Source organism: Nomascus leucogenys, chromosome 5 (genome assembly GCF_006542625.1).
Source record: "Nomascus leucogenys isolate Asia chromosome 5, Asia_NLE_v1, whole genome shotgun sequence".
Taxonomy (NCBI): Eukaryota; Metazoa; Chordata; class Mammalia; order Primates; family Hylobatidae; genus Nomascus; species Nomascus leucogenys.
In genome coordinates, this window is record NC_044385.1 from 75,878,167 (window position 1) to 75,894,507 (window position 16,341).

At 40.8% G+C, this 16,341-nt stretch overlaps 1 protein-coding gene across 1 annotated transcript in view; it reads right to left on the bottom strand.

The window, feature by feature from the left end:
- Positions 1 to 7,932: 7,932 nt before the first annotated feature.
- KPNA3 (karyopherin subunit alpha 3) overlaps positions 7,933 to 16,341 on the bottom strand; it is a 92,210-nt gene continuing 83,801 nt past the window's right edge. Inside the window, exons 13-17 of the mRNA XM_030813413.1 lie at positions 12,861 to 12,965; positions 12,691 to 12,762; positions 12,215 to 12,377; positions 10,984 to 11,078; positions 7,933 to 10,503 (exon numbers count right to left, since the gene is read on the bottom strand). Coding sequence (XP_030669273.1) covers positions 10,405 to 10,503; positions 10,984 to 11,078; positions 12,215 to 12,377; positions 12,691 to 12,762; positions 12,861 to 12,965 — 534 coding nt within the window. The 3' untranslated portion in view covers positions 7,933 to 10,404. The remainder of the gene's footprint in view (positions 10,504 to 10,983; positions 11,079 to 12,214; positions 12,378 to 12,690; positions 12,763 to 12,860; positions 12,966 to 16,341) is intronic.

The following is a 16,341-nucleotide window of genomic DNA, read 5'->3' on the forward strand; positions in this document are numbered from 1 at the left end:
GTTTTGCCAGGTGCCGCGCACGGAGGTTCCGTAGAAGAAGCGTGCTCACCAACTTGCGCAACCGCCTGGACCAAACCTGTTCCCAAACCGAGCCCAAAGGATTGGTAATAGGGCCACACCTTTTGATGTTGTTTGACTTTTAACAAGGCTCAAACTTTAAGCCACAAAGTGAAGCCTAGGTAGTGGAAATTTTGCCAGTAGACCGGGGCAGAATTTTAGGGGCAAAAGGTTTTAATTAGGCTGCAGCAAGCCTTACCAAGGAGGTTGGGGGCCAAGGGTGTTTTCAGCCACCAGCCGGCTTAAAGCCCTTGTGGCCTACTCTGACAGTCTTTCCATTTCTTAAAAATCCAGAAAAGCAGAACTGTGGGTGAGAGGAGCGGTAAGTCCTATTGGCTTGGCGATAGATGCGTTTAACCTGTGGCAGGCCAGGTTTCACTATCGCAGGCCTCCATCACAACTGTTTCAGCACTGAGTGGTTAAATTAAATGTTAAAAACTGAGGCCGGGCGCGGTGGCTCACGCCTGTAATCCCAGCACTTTGGGAGGCCGAGGCGGGCGAATCACGAGGCCAGGAGATCGAGACCATCCTGGCTAACACGGCGAAACCACGTCTCTACTAAAAATATAAAAAATTAGCCGGGCGGAGACCATCCTGGCTAACACGGCGAAACCACGTCTCTACTAAAAATACAAAAAATTAGCCGGGCGTGGTGACGGGCACCTGTAGTCCCAGCTACTCGGGAGGCTGAGACAGGAGAACGGCGTGAACCTGGGAGGCAGAGCTTGCAGTGAGCCGAGATTGCGCCACTGCTCTCCAGCCTGGGCGACAGAGCGAGACTCCGTCTCAAAAAAAAAAAAAAATTAGGCCGGGCGCGGCGGTTCACGCTTGTAATCCCAGCACTTTGGGAGGCCGAGGTGGGCGGATCACGAGGTCAGGAGATCGAGACCACGATGAAACCCCGTCTCTACTAAAAATACAAAAAATTAGCCGGGCGTAGTGGCGGGCGGGCGCCTGTAGTCCCAGCTACTGGGAGAGGCTGAGGCAGGAGAATGGCGTGAACCTGGGAGGTGGAGCTTGCAGTGAGCCGAGATTGCGCCACTGCACTCCAGCCTGGGCAACAGAGCGAGACTCCGTCTCAAAAAAAAAAAAAAATTAAAAGCTGAAAGAGAAGCTGAAAGAGTCAGTGCCCATATACTAAAGGCTGGAATGTAACAAAAGCCCACCAAGAGTTTTGCCTAGGCCTTTCTTGGGCCTTGAAGCATGACAAGATAACTAAGGAATTTTTAACAGGACCCGTTTAGGATTAAACAAGTTTTTATTGGGGGTCTGAAGAAACTCCCCAGGCCTCCAAAAACAAGTTTATTGGGAGTCTGGAGGAATTCCACAAGCCTCCATGATTTAGCAGGAGACAAAATACGGGTAATCATCCCAGCACCCAGACCCATTTAGATTAAGTAAATTTACTGAGGCTCCAGAGGAAGGTCTTCAGGATTAGAAGTTGTTAATCACTTATGTCTTTAGATGAATGCACTCTTACACGTAGACGTAGACGGTATATACGCTCTGGAAAAACTTTGTAATTATGAGTTGTTCTGGCAATAATTTCCAGACCTTCTCCCTGTAACTGGTTGCAGAAATAAAAACTCTTCTTCCCCAGTTCATCTGCACCTCGTTATTGGGCTGCCCAACCCCCAGTTTGGTCCGGGAACAAACCTACATTAGTTAACTTCACAACAACCCTATGAGGTCGGTGAAATAAGCTAGTCACAAAAACATACTTATGATTCCACTCACAGGAAATATCTAAAATAATCAATTTGCAGAAACAAAATAGAATGGTGGTTACCAGGGGCGGGGTGGGTGTGGGGGGGCGGGCATGGGGAAAAGTGGAGTGTTATTTATTCGGATAGTTTGATTTGCAAGATGATGTTCTGGAGATTGGTTGCACAACAACGTGAACATACTTTACTGAGCTGCACACTTAAAAATAGTTAAGATGGCAAATTTTATGTGTATTTTACGATTATAAAAAAAAATGCTGGCACTGAACACAAATTTTTCCCCTAGTCACTTCCTATACCATTTTTTATAGCAGTTAACACCAGATAGAATGATCCTTGTTTACGCACTTATTGCTAATCTCCTGCCACTACAATGTTAAGTCTTCAAGGCCAGGGGTTGTGGCTAGCTTTTTTATTGCTGTATCCCTGGCACCTATTACAGAGTTTGGCATATACTAGCTGCTCAGTTAAATAACTTGCGACTGAGTATGGCCAATCTAGCCACTTATGCTCTGGATCCTGTCCTATAACTAACATCACCCTTTAGGGACCATTCTGCCCACCTCCCCTTCGGAGCAAAATAGAAACTTAATGAAAAAACTGATCAGATCCCCATCTTCATGTCTTGACCCTGCTCCTCAGTCCTTTCTACTCTGGTTCCTGCCTTATCACACTGATACAGCTCTCACTAAGGTGACTGTTGGCCTCCACATCACTGAACCCCAAGAGCAGTTCGTTTTCTTAGTGTAGTTTACTTCTCAGCACCATCCCAGCACTGAAATATTTTTCCTTTGGTTTTCTGAGAACACAGCCTCCTTAGCCATTCTGTTTCCTTTGCAAGTGCATCTTCCACTACAAATGCCCAGTGAATGCTGCAGCTCCACAACCCAGTCCTAGGCCCTCTTCTCACTCCAGACCCCAGATCCAGGCACTCATCCTTACCCTCTGCTTTAATGACCAGTAAAACCGGCAGAGAACTCAAATCTCTAGCCTGGTCCTATTCTCTGGACTCCAGACCAGTATTTCCAACTGCCCTACTTGACAGTCACTTGGATGTCTCAATATAACCCAAACTGAGCTCATCGCTTTCCACCCCAATGTCTGATTCTCTTTCCTATCTCATGTTACTTCCACTCATCAGTTACTACAACCCGGAAACCTAGAAATCATCCCCGATACTTCTCTCCCCAAACTTGGCATCTAAGGCATCACCACCTCCTCCTCAGCAGCCAAGTATTTCTTGATTCCATGCATTTCATGGACCTGTTCACCATCTCGTCTCTGTGCTTCACTCACTAATGTGACCAGCGACTTCTACATCACTAAATCCAAAGGACATTTTCTGTCCTTAGCCTTACCAACTAGTGATCTTTATTAATCTATTATTCCTCTTGCTTAATGATGATCTTCCATATAGAATACCAAAATCCTTTTTATGACTTACTAGACTGTGGGGTCAGGCCCCTCCCTATCTCTTTAGCCCTTTTCCATTCCCCTATTAATCCTTCTCTCCATTATAATCTTTCATCTAGCTATACTTGCTTTCTTTCACTTCCTCAAATGCCCCATAGTGCTTCCCACAAGGCTTTGTACAGACTCTTACCACTGCTGGAAAGCTTTTCCAGTCAATCTGCCCAATAAACTCCTGCCTTTTCACCATGATCAGTGAAATTTTGGCTGGCACTTTTTAAGGGCTCAACATTAGCCTGGTTATCACCTTTCTCAGTAGCCAATTTCCTCTACTATGTATATCACTGTATACCTCTTTTTTTCTAACATTCGTCAAAACTTTTTTTTTTTTTATTCCTGTTATTTTTACAAGTATCCTGTGCCATAGCACAGTACCTGGCATGGGACAGAGTACTCAGTATTCGAATGTTTCTAAAGGCTTAGTCAGAATTCTTATTTATGTAAGACTGAAGACATCAAAAGGATACATATGTAGAATGTGATCTCCTGAGAAAAACTAGGCTGAAGTAAGTATGAAATTTATTCCTTTTTTTTTGAGACGGAGTCTTGCTCGTCGCCCAGGCTGGAGTGCAGTGGCGCAATCTCGGCTCACTGCAAGCTCCGCCTCCCGGTTCACGCCATTCTCCTGCCTCAGCCTCCCCGAGTAGCTGGGACTACAGGCGCCCGCCACCACGCCCGGCTAATTTTTTGTATCTTTAGTAGAGATGGGGTTTCACCGTGGTCTCGATCTCCTGACCTCGTGATCCGCTTGCCTCGGCCTCCCAAACTGCTGGGATTACAAGCGTGAGCCACCGCGCCCGGCGTTAAGAAAGGATCTTATAGCAAGCAAAGCTAGCCAATAAATACAAGCTCCCTCAAAATGAGTACCTTGTTTCTCAAGCTCTTCTGACTTAGTCCTGCAGGAATGTTTCCATAAAATACCCTGCCTCAAAAATCTGATGTTTAAAATATGTAAAATGTATCCTTTATAACATTGTCTTGTATTACCAATAAAACTTTTACTTACCCTAGTAAAGTTGCTGTCCCACGAAAATGTTCCTTATCTTATGGTTTCTCACACTATTTGGCACAAGGCCCCATGCATCTTTGGGTACCACAGTTTAACAGAATTCCTCAAGAAGGTGTATGGCAATTTTCTAGGGTAGGGAAGGGGGATGCTGTAGTGCTGTAGAAGAAATTCCCTGCAGAGAATACTTTCTTTATAGCATGGCTTGGCCATAGTTTCTGTTTTTAATAATTTAATAGATGATTGTAAGTTTTCTGATGGGGCCAATCTCTCAACAATGCTTCAAGAAGTGATCTTCAAACTATGCTATGATTTTCTAGTCCAACTCCAGTTTTCCCTAGATAACTTAAAGATTTTCAAGTAGAAGTGTTTGAAAAACACTGCCATAGGGTGTTGAGATTTGGGCAATTAACACATTTGATTGTTTTACAACCCTGTTTTTTAGCTACAGGATAAATTTAAGAAGTAACTAGTTGCTCAATATTTCTATTTCTTTATCCAAAGTCCCTTGAAATAGATGTTCAGTACTACCTGGAGTTTCCTACAGATGATTTGGGAAATTAGGTTAGGCCTGCCTCCAATTTTTCCTAAAACTCAGAATGAAGAAAAGGCACATTTGTGTATCCTTTTTTTTTTTTTTCTTTTTTCGAGACGGGGTCTCGCTCTTTCGCCCAGCCAGGAGTGCAGTGGCGCAATCTGGGCTCACTGCAAGCTCCGCCTCCTGGGTTCACGCCATTCTCCTGCCTCAGCCCCCGGGGTAGCTGGGACTACAGGCGCCCGCCACTGGGCCCCAATAATTTTTTGTATTTTTAGTAGAGATGGGGTTTCACCATGTTAGCCAGGATGGTCTCGATCTCCTGACCTCGTGATCCGCCCGCCTCGGCCTCCCAAAGTGCTGGGATTACAGGCGTGAGCCACCGCGCCCGACCTGTGTATCCTTTTTTCATCTTACGCATCTGAGGAAAGCCTGGGACTGTTCACACAACAAACAAGTCATGATTTAGGCTGTCTCATTTCAGTGGAGTTTTCTATAGGAATTGATTTAGGGCAGTGGTTTACTATCAGGGATGGTTTTGGGCCCCCAGGAGATGTTTGGCAATGTCTGGAGACATTTTTGGTTGTCTTAACTTGGGGAGAGGAGAGAGGTGCTACTGCTGTCTAGTGAGTAGAGCCCAGGGATACTACTAAACATCCTACATTGCACAGGGCAGATGACACATAACGAAGAATTATCCAGCTGAAAATGTCAATAGTGCAGGGTTTAAAAAACCCCAATTTAGGCCAGGCGCGGTGGCTCACGCCTGTAATCCTAGCATTTTGGGAGGCCGAGGCAGGCGGATCACTTGAGGTCAAGAGTTTGAGACTAGCCTGGCCAACATGGTGAAACCTGTCTCTACTAAAAATACAAAGATTAGCCAGGTGTGGTGACAGGCGCCTGTAATCCTAGCTACTCAGGAGGCTGAGGCAGGAAAAGTGCTTGAAACCGGAAGGCAGAGGTTGCAGTGGGTCGCACCACTGCACTCCAACCTGGGCTAAAGAGTGAAACTCCGTCTCAAAAAACAAAAACCAAAAAAACAATTTAAGCCTAAGTTAGTTGAGGGATTTTATGGGCAAACAGTGGCATTAGGTTGCATTCCCACATCCCTTTTTTCCACACATTGTATATAGTACTTTTGGAGAATCATTCTATCACTGTTTTTTAGCTATCTAAACAACATTTATACTCACAGCTTCATATACAGAAATTATATTTCCTTTCCCCCAAAAAGAGTTAAGTAAACTTTCCCAGTTTAACTAGGGTTTAAAAAATTAACCATCACTGTAAGCCAACTGACATTCATGAATGTCAGTTGCTCTTGTTTACTTGTTTATCTGCATTAACTAATCCCCTGAAAAGGATGAATGACCCTTCTTTAAAAATTTTCTTTTCATATAAAAACAGAATTTTTTTAAAAGATGGGGTCTTGCTATGTTGCCCAGGCTGCTCCCAAACTCCTGGGCTCAAGTGATCCTACTGACTCAGCCTCCCACGTAGCTGGAGCTACAGGTGTCTGCCACCAACCATGCTCTTCAGGATGACCCTTCTGAAAGAAATGATGGCAAGATTGTATAAGTACTATCACATTTACTTATACACCAACTTGTTTTAAAAGTAATTTGCAGTGGCATTATACAAAAGTAAACATTTCTGTACTCAAAAGTTTGGCTGCTCCTTTGTTCTTTTAATTAATGCAAGATTTCATTTAGTGCCATAACCTTTACCTAACAGGTTAAAACTTTTATGTTTGTTCTGATTACTATTTTCCATAGTTACATGTTTTCAAGGGTTAGCCAGGTCTTAAAGTTTGAGTTTTTGTTTCATGAAAGTCACAATCATACCATCATCTCAAATAAATGGACTTATTTCTAAGTTATAGTATTTCAACCTGAGACACACAGGGAGAATGCCATGTGATGATGGAGGCAGAGACTGGAGTGATGCAGCTACAAGCCAAGGAACGCCAAGGATTGCCAGGGACCAACAGAAGCTAGGAAGAGGCAAGGAAGGATCGTCCCCATGAAAGTCCCCAGACAGAGCATGGCTCAGCCATCACTTCGATTTCAGACTTCTGGTCTCCGGAAGTGGATGACAATATATTTCTATTGTCTGAAACCACCTGGTTTGTGGTACTTTGTAATGGCAACTTAGGAAACTAATATAGATTTTGGCAATTCTTATTTGTCACAGAATAGTCTCAAATCTAGCATTATCATTGATCGTCCTGGTTTGTTAGGGTTGAGATGGAGCAGGAACCCCTCTTAAGGGCCTGCCAGGTGCCCCCCAAGCATGGAAATAAAGGAAAATATTGAGTTCCTTCAAGGGAAATTCCAGGCACCTAGCTAGCCCTATGAATAAATAAGCAACTTGATAAGCAAGAGAGTAATAGTAGCTTAAAACAACAGCCAAGGAAGTCACAGGATGTTTGGTTCCTTATAGAAACTAAAGATAACATCTTAACATATGTCCCTGAGTTGTTCTTCAGACACCTGGACCTCCACCAAATGGATCCACTGGCCAGGGAAGGGGGGAACTGAGGACTGAGCTCTGACTGCCATTCTTTGTTCTAAATGTCTTCCTGAGGGGCCTATAGGAAGTCATGCCCATGGGGCAGACTTAGCATTCTTTTCTGTTGACCCCAAGTTTTTTGACAAAGCTTTTATTCCTTAATCAACTGCAAATAAGAAAATCTGTGAATTCACCTATGACCTATAAGTCACCCCCTGCCACCCTCAGCTTCAAGACAGCCCACCTTTTTAGGCCAAACCATTGTGTATTGATGTACTATTCTGCCTGTAACTTATGCTTTCCCGAAATTCACCCCTGCCTTTAAAAACCCTTGCTTGTAAAGCCATGATGGAAGTTGGGTCTTAAGTGTGAGCTGCCTCATTTTTCTTGTTTGGTGCCCTGCCTGCAGATAAATGCCCTCCTTTTTCCTGCTGCAAAACCTTGCTGTGAATGTTTGGCCTAACTGTGCCAGGTGAACAGACTCCAGTTTAGTTCAGTAATATGGTGTGAAGGAGATATTAAAATACAATAAAAGAGTAATTCGTGATTTACCTCCATTGTGATTTTTAAAAAAATAATTCCAAATTTAAATTTAACCATACAGAAAACAAACAAGTTATCTTCAGAAATAAGTTTTCAATGTTTTATCATATTTGATAGCAGCTTTTTTTATTGGTTACAAAACCTAAGCCCATATACAAAATTAGGAACACATTTAGATGCCTCTTTTGAAAGAACGTTTTAGTCTTTTTAAACTGAGTTAAAAAAAAATCGTGCAATTTTTAAACACTGTTTTGAAAACTTAAAAGTGCAGCAATATACTTAGTTTCCTTTATCTACGAAATGGTGCAATTCCAATTCAAAACTGATAAGGTCACAAATTGAATCAAGGAAATGCATACAAATGTCTGCACTACTTGATGCTAATGTTCACTTAAATGTTAGTTTGCACTTTAAAACATGAGAGGAAATAGGAATCATCACAGTAGAGGCCCAATTTTAATCATAATGTGTGCAAATTTTAAAAGGTAGTCAGTTAAGTAAGGAAAAGTCAGAAGAAACTAAACTGGAAGGGGTACAGTTCACAATATCAAGATTTGGACTTTAAGGGTTTCACTGAAGTTTGTGACCTTAATTAGCTTTTACGTTGTTATTCCTACTTTTAGCGAACACCACGCAGTTTCAAAAATTTAGACTATAGTGTCCGAACAGGATGCAGTTACCATATGAAGCTTTAACTCAAAATTTGGATAAAGAAAAAAAGGCACAATGAACTTCAACTCAATTTTATGTGCACAAGAGTTGAAAAATCTGAGCCACCTTAAAGAGAAATTGATTCTAAAATTTATAAAACCTATAAATAATCAGAGGCCAAACCACTATATTAAAACAGATTCTCTAGCAAGTAAAAATCTTGCAGTTTAAACATACGCTTGTATCCACTTTAGATACAAGACAAAACTCACTCTTTAAAGTGGCTCCACCTTGGCAGATACATATATTTGTAACGAATGCACACCTGCTATGTGTTGTTTATCAGTGAAAACACCCCAGCTGATTCACAAAGCTCTGATGGCATCTGTCTCATCTTCATCACAGTAAATACACCCCCCAATGGATAACTAAATTAGTTTAGATTTTCTATCCCTTCACATCAATGCATTGGGAAATTATACCCAGTAAACAAGAGCAACAATACCATTTCTGTGACAGCACAAATTATTTAGTTTAAAAATTTTCAAATCCATATTCTTTCATTAATAACTGGGTCAGACAATTTACCAAAAGCAATAACTTGACATAGTAATACCGGATTTTGCAGAATTACTTAAGAGTCACTGCAAATCAGGTTTATGTTAAATAACTGCAGATTACTCCTCTACACAGATCCCTGTCTGAATCTTTTAATATGTGAAGATGCTTTTAGAGTAGGATCTGAATTAACTTTCCCAATACTCAAAGAATGAAGTCTTATGACACTTCTAAACAGTTGCTGGTTTGTTGCCAACCACATTATCAAAAGCACTGGTTACTAAGTAAAAAATATTTTAAGACTAAATTACAGTAAACATGAAAGCTCCACAGTTTAAACCCAATATAAATCAACCATATCCAATTATCAAATTAAAACAAAGAATATTAACTCCTGAAAGCTGAAAGCAAGATTTTTTAAAAAACATTACCAATGGGTATTTTAGACTTTTGCAGGTTTTTTTTTTTGTTTTGCTGTTTTTCCTTTATACTCAGGGACTCTTGCTTTCAACTTAAACAGAAGTTCAAGTCCATAATAGGTTGCAGCTCAGGTAAAATACCATGCACAGCATTTGATTACTTCAAAACAGCAGGAACACACAGGCTGAAGAGAGTGGTCAAATAGGGCTTGCTGTTCTCAAAAATTAGGTATAATGGCAAAAGCATTAACATCCATATCTAAAGTTCTTCCTCCAACCCTGGCTTCTGAGGCAGATAATAAACACATCAATTACTGGTAGATGAAGTAGTTTTTTTTTTTTTAAAAACTTATCTGTTTATTCAATAACCAAGTTTCTTGTTTTTAAGTTACTTTTTTTGTATCAGTTCCACCAATGAAAATCATTTGGCTTGTACTTTAAAATCTATTCTTCCACATAAAGAATATGAAAATATGTTTGTGGAGGACAATGATGGAGGCTCAGATCACACTGCACCTCTTTAGTCTTCCAACTTGTAAATGCATCATACCAAAGTGTCTTGATCCACAGCGCACCATTTTCCAAAGAAGTATCAGTGGGCAGCTGACATGTCACCACTATGGAATATTTATTCTAAACTGGAGACTGCAGTTGTCAGCCTGTGGCACCAGGGAACAGGGAAAAATAGGGTAGTTGAGACTGTTAAGAGAGTTCTAAAACAGTTTAGGAAATCATGCATATGCATTTACAGTCCATGTGATAGTGACTTTTGGCAACTGCAAAGTGACTGAGACATGGCTTGCTTTAGAAGCATCAAAACAAAGAGGCATGTGTGTTTTGGAGCCTTTTGTTGCTGTTGTTCTTATCATTTGGTAGCCATCTGGTGGTGCTTCATATTGAATGTGGGAAAGATGCTGCACTCAACTGAACTTAAAAATTAAATTCTTTTGTTTGAAGGTTGGCTGTTGGATCAAAATTGTAAGTACCTCCTTGTGTTGCTTCAGGAATGAGGCAGGGATCTTCATCTATCTATAAAAAACAAGAAAAAAAATCCTTATTAGGTTATGATACTATACATTATGATGTAAGTGGAATTGACTTTTTACCTCTTAGCAAATAATTCTATGTGAATGCTTTAATCAACTAAAAATATTCGAGTAAATCAATAATTTTATTAAGAAATTTAACAATTTAAAATTTAACACATTTCAAAACTGCATCAAGTTTCTGGATCTGTAGATTTATTTAACCTATCTGAACATACATCACTTATATAATTACTATTTCTTCCTAGTTAATAGATTACAAATGAAACAAGAACTGTTTTTAAAACTTTACCTTATAATGAAGTTTCAAAGTATTTAAGAGAAAGTGACTGATGGAATGTCTAATAGAAATACAGTACAAACTTATGTCATCCTAATAATAAAAGGAAAACTCTTAGTAAATTTACATTGTGTATAGGTTTTCATTTACATGAAGACACACCCTATTTTAATATCTACTTACATCATCACCAGAGAAATACTGATCTATGATTTCAAATGCTAATTTATATATGTCTTCGTTTTCATGTTGCTGTAAAACTTCAATTTTCTCCAAACCTGGTAAGAATAAAATAATCAAAATAACTGGTTAATTGATAAGGAGATACTAATCAAAACCACGCTCATTTTAATCATCGAGAAATCCTAAGGAACTGAGAACACACTGCTCCCCCATCTAAGATGGTGGTTTGTCTAAAAAACAGACAAAACACGGGGCCGCTTCTAGTTGGAGGACCAGAATCCCACTAATTTTTTCCTTCTTAGAAGCCCTTAGGCCGGGCACGGTGGCTCACGCTTGTAATCCCAGCACTTTGGGAGGCCGAGGCGGGCGGATCACGAGGTCAGGAGATCGAGACCATGGTGGAACCCCGTCTCTACTAAAAATACAAAAAAATTAGCTGGGCGTGGTGGCGGGCGCCTGTAGTCCCAGCTACTCGGAGAGGCTGAGGCAGGAGAATGGCATGAACCCGGGAGGCGGAGCTTGCAGTGAGCCGAGATCGCGCCACTGCACTCCAGCCTGGGCGACAGAGCGAGACTCCGTCACAAAAAAAAAAAAAAGAAATGCTGGATTAAATAAAGCTTTAAAATTTATGTAGTGGTTGTAAGGGCTCTTAATTTGCTGTCATGCACTGTGACCTCAAGAGAAGTATTAGTGTTTCCTAAAATGCAATGTCAGGCCAGGCAGAGTGGCTCACGCCTGTAATCCCAGCACTTTGGGAGGCTGAGGCAGGTGGATCACTTGAGGTCAGGAGTTCGAGACCAGCCTGGCCAACATGGTAAAACCCCATCTCTACTAAAAACACAAAAATCCGCTGGGTGTGGTGGTGCGTGCCTGTAATCCCAGCTACTTGGGAGGCTGAGGTGTGAGAATCCCTTGAACTCGGGAGGCGGAGGTTGCAATGACAGAGCAAGATTCTGTCTCCAAAAAAAAAAAAAAAAAAAAAAAAGGCTATGTTGTCAATCTCTAGAAGGTTATACAGTGACTTTCACAACCAGATTTTGCAAAGTATGGACTACCGTCTTCTGGAAAACCCTCTTGGAATGCAAACATAGTGAATAAAGAAAAGCAACATACTGTGATCATTTAAAAACAACGTATCCTAGTAATTTTCTGTCTAGTAAGTTGACTTTAAAGAACTTATGTTTCAGAGTTCCAGTGCTCAAATACTCTTCTTCCATCAGTCCACTCTTACCTCCACATTCTTCTATTATTTCAGCTATTGTGCTTGCTTCATCACCGGCCATTATCAGAATGTTTTTTAGACCATCTAGAACCACCTGAACCACTTGAGAATCTTTCACTGAGAGTAAATTACAGAATGGTGGTATTACATTCTGCTGTACAAGGTACTCAACCTAGACAACAAAAGAGAAGAAATATTTTTATTTATAGAATTATCTGTTTCCCAGTAGGGTGTCGTGCTACATGGAAAGCTGAGGCAGGAGGCTATCTTGAGCCCAGGAGTTGGAGATTTAGTGCGTTATGGTCACGCCTGTGAATAGCAACTGCACTCTAGCCTGGGCAACATAGCAAGACTCCATCTCTTAAAACAATAATAATTATCTTTTCCCCAAAAAGAACACAATACAGTCAGCAACTACTAAACATAAGAGAGTAGCGTGCTTTCCAGTATTAACAATCATGACAGTTACAGGTTTTCAAACTCACCTGATCTTTTCTGCCACTTATTGTTAAGTTGCTGATTGCCCAAGCAGCTTCTTTTTGTGTTCCAAAGTCCCCCTGAAGGTTAAAAATGAGATCATAAAATGGACTCTTTATCCAAAAAGTCTTGGTTATTAACAGATTAATAGACACGGTGAACTCATAATATGACCAACCTTAGCAAGCTGATGAATAATCATAGGAATTAATCCAGCATCTATTACAGCTTGAACTTGTTGCTGGTTGCCTGCTGTTATGTTGGAAAGGAACCACACTGCTTCCTATAATTGAACAAAATAAAGGGCACCTTCATTTGAAAAATAATACCTTTAATGCCTTTCTAATATATTTTATATAGACAATAACAAAATCACCTAAATTACGTTAAAGAGACTGCATCTAAAAAGTGATTAGGTATACAAAATCTTCCATTTTAAACAAGTTATAAGAAAATTTCCATTAATTATATTTGGGCTCCAATAACCTGGCATTTATCTATTCATTAATATATAGGCCTACTATAAGCTAGGCATTATTCTAGGAAATGGTGATTTTATAGAAGTGAGCAAAACAGAAATCTTTATTCATGGAGCTTACATGTCTGTGCATTAGCTTCCTCTAAAAGACAGAAATAAATATACAACTGAATTTCTTTTTTCTTTTCTTTTTTTTTTGAGACAGAGTCTCACTCTGTCGCCCAGGTTGGAGTGCAGTGGCATGATTTCGGCTCACTGCAAGCTCCGCCTCCCGGGTTCACGCCATTCTCCTGTCTCAGTCTCCCGAGTAGCTGGGACTACAGGCGCCCGTCACCATGCCTGGCTAATTTTCTTCTATTTTTAGTAGAGACGGGGTTTCACCGTGTTAGCCAGGATGCTCTCAGTCTCCTGACCTTGTGATCCACCCGTCTAGGCTTCACAAAGTGCTGGGATTACAGGCGTGAGCCACTGCGCCCGGCTACTATACATCTGAATTTCTAAAACTACTTAAAAACTACTTCTAATAAAGGTGATTTTTTTTTGTAATTTTAAAAACATTTACTCACAAGACATAGTCATTCAAGTATTCCATAGAAATTAACCATCTAACTAGTCTAGCATGGGTCTATATAACATAAAACTAAAGGATTTATAAGTCATAAACACGTCTGTGAGCTGTTTACAGGTTAGTAACACATTTGTATCTTCCTCTTCCACAACTGAATTTATTTTGCCATCCAACTGTGGTAAGTTGTTAATAATTGCTGAATCTGTGTTTAGAGTACATGGGTGTTCACTATACTATTCTTGCACATTTTTTGTAGATTTAAAAAGTTTCAAACAGAAATGCTGAGGGAAGAAAATCAAGTTGGTAACTTCTACTTCCAGGGTCCCATGATGGTCTCAAAATGCAAGTAACAAATTTTCAAGGCAAAAAATTTTTGAAGTAACTAATTGCTTGCTGAAGTTGAGACAGCATTTCTATGAAATTTTCCTCTACCCCCACGATACCCTCACTTAAAAGCATACTACATCACAGGCCGGAACCTTTCTCTGCTGACTTCTGCCCAGCTTCCTCACTTCTCAGTTGTTTCCAATTATGGAATATATTCATTTAGCTAAAAAAAAAAAAAAAGAATCACCTATATTGTTAAAAATTTCTATAGTAAAAATAACTGGCCCAGAGTCTGAAAGTCTCTGGCTTCTTTCTCTTCACTGGAACAAACGTTATCCATAAAATGTGTTTTTTGACACCATACTTTTCTATAAGAACCCAACAGTCAAATTATACTCAAGTAACTATATAAATATAGTTATGATGACCAAGAAGAAATGATCAGTTCTGCTGGTTTTGGGTGATGGTAGTATATTAGGCAGACAAAACTTTAGTAAACTAAATGTAAATTTATTTCTCTTTTTTTCTTTCGAGACAGAGTCTCGCTCTGTCGCCCAGGCTGGAGTGCAGTGGCACAAACTTGGCTCACTGAAAACTCCGCCTCCTGGGTTCATGCCATTCTCCTGCCTCAGCCTCCTGAGTAGTTGGGACTACAGGCGTCTGCCACCACACCCGGCTAATTTTTTGTATTTTTAGTAGAGACGGGGTTTCACTGTGTTAGCCAAGATGGTCTCAATCTCCTGACCTCGTGATCCGCCTGCCTCGGCCTCCCAAAGTGCTGGGATTACAGGCGTGAGCCACCGTGCCCAGCCAACTAAATGTAAATTTAAACCACAACGAGACACCACTTCACATCTACTAGGATGTCAGTAATTTTTTTTAATAGAAAATAAGCGTTGGCTAGGATGTGGAGAAATTAGAATTCTAGTAACACTGCTGGTGGGAATGTAAAACAGTGCAGCTGCAATGGAAAACGGTTTGGTGGTTCCTCAAAAAGCTAAACCCAGAATTAACATATGATCGAGCAATTCTACTCGCAGTTATATATCCAAAGAAATTGAAAGCGGGGGCTGGCCGGGCGCGGTGGCTCAAGCCTGTAATCCCAGCACTTTGGGAGGCCGAGGCGGGCGGATCACAAGGTCAGGAGATCGAGACATCCTGGCTAACACGGAGAAACCCCGTCTCTACTAAAAATACAAAAAATTAGCCGGGCGTGGTGGCGGGCGCCTGTAGTCCCAGCTACTCAGGAGGCTGAGGCAGGAGAATGGCGTGAACCTGGGAGGCGGAGCTTGCAGTGAGCCGAGATCGCGCCACTGCACTCCAGCCTGGGGGACAGAGAAAGACTCCGTCTCAAAAAAAAAAAAAAAAAAAAAAAAAAAGAAATTGAAAGCGGGAACTCAAATAGGTATTTGTATGCCAATGTTCACTGCAGCATTATTCATAATAGTGAAAAGGTGGAAACAACCCAAGTGTCCATCAACAGAAGAATGGAAAAACAAAATGTGGTGTATACATACAATGGAATATTTATTCAGCCATAGAAAGAATAAAGTTCTGACACATGCTGCAAAATGAATGAACCTTGAAAACATGCTAGATGAAATAAACCAGACATGAAGACTTATTACATACTAGTAAGTACATATTACACAATTAATAATAAACTTGTCTATGAAGCTTGAAATATTAAAAAGAGTAATTTTTTATGATCCTTGAATTTAGGCACCTCGTCTTTGGGTCCAATCTAATTTTGCTAGGAGATCAAAATTTTTATGATGTGTTTGTGTAACAAAAATACCAGCCATTCAAATGGCAGATTTTCTCTGCACTTTCAAGTGGTTACTAATTTAATGACTGTTGCTATGCTCAGTCTACTTAAATAGAAACACAGGTAGTCTAAAAATGTTTTTAACTCTGTGATGATCAGGGCAGCACCTACCAGAAGCGATTAAAAGTTGAAAAAGGCTGGGCGCGGTGCCTCACGCCTGTAATCCCAGCACTTTGTGGGGCTGAAGCAGGCGGATCACAAGGTCAGGAGTTCGAGACCAGCCTGGCCAATATGGTGAAACCCCATCTCTACTAAAAATAGAAAAATTAGCTAGGCGTGGTAGTGGGTGCCTGTAGTCCCAGCTTCTTGGGAGGCTGAGGCAGGAGAATCGCTTGAACCCAGGAGGCAGAGGTTGCAGTGAGCTGAGATCATGCCACTGCACTCCAGCCTAGGCAACAGACAGACTCTGTCTCAAAAAAAAAAAAAAAAAAAAAAAAAAAAAGGTTGAAGAAAAACAT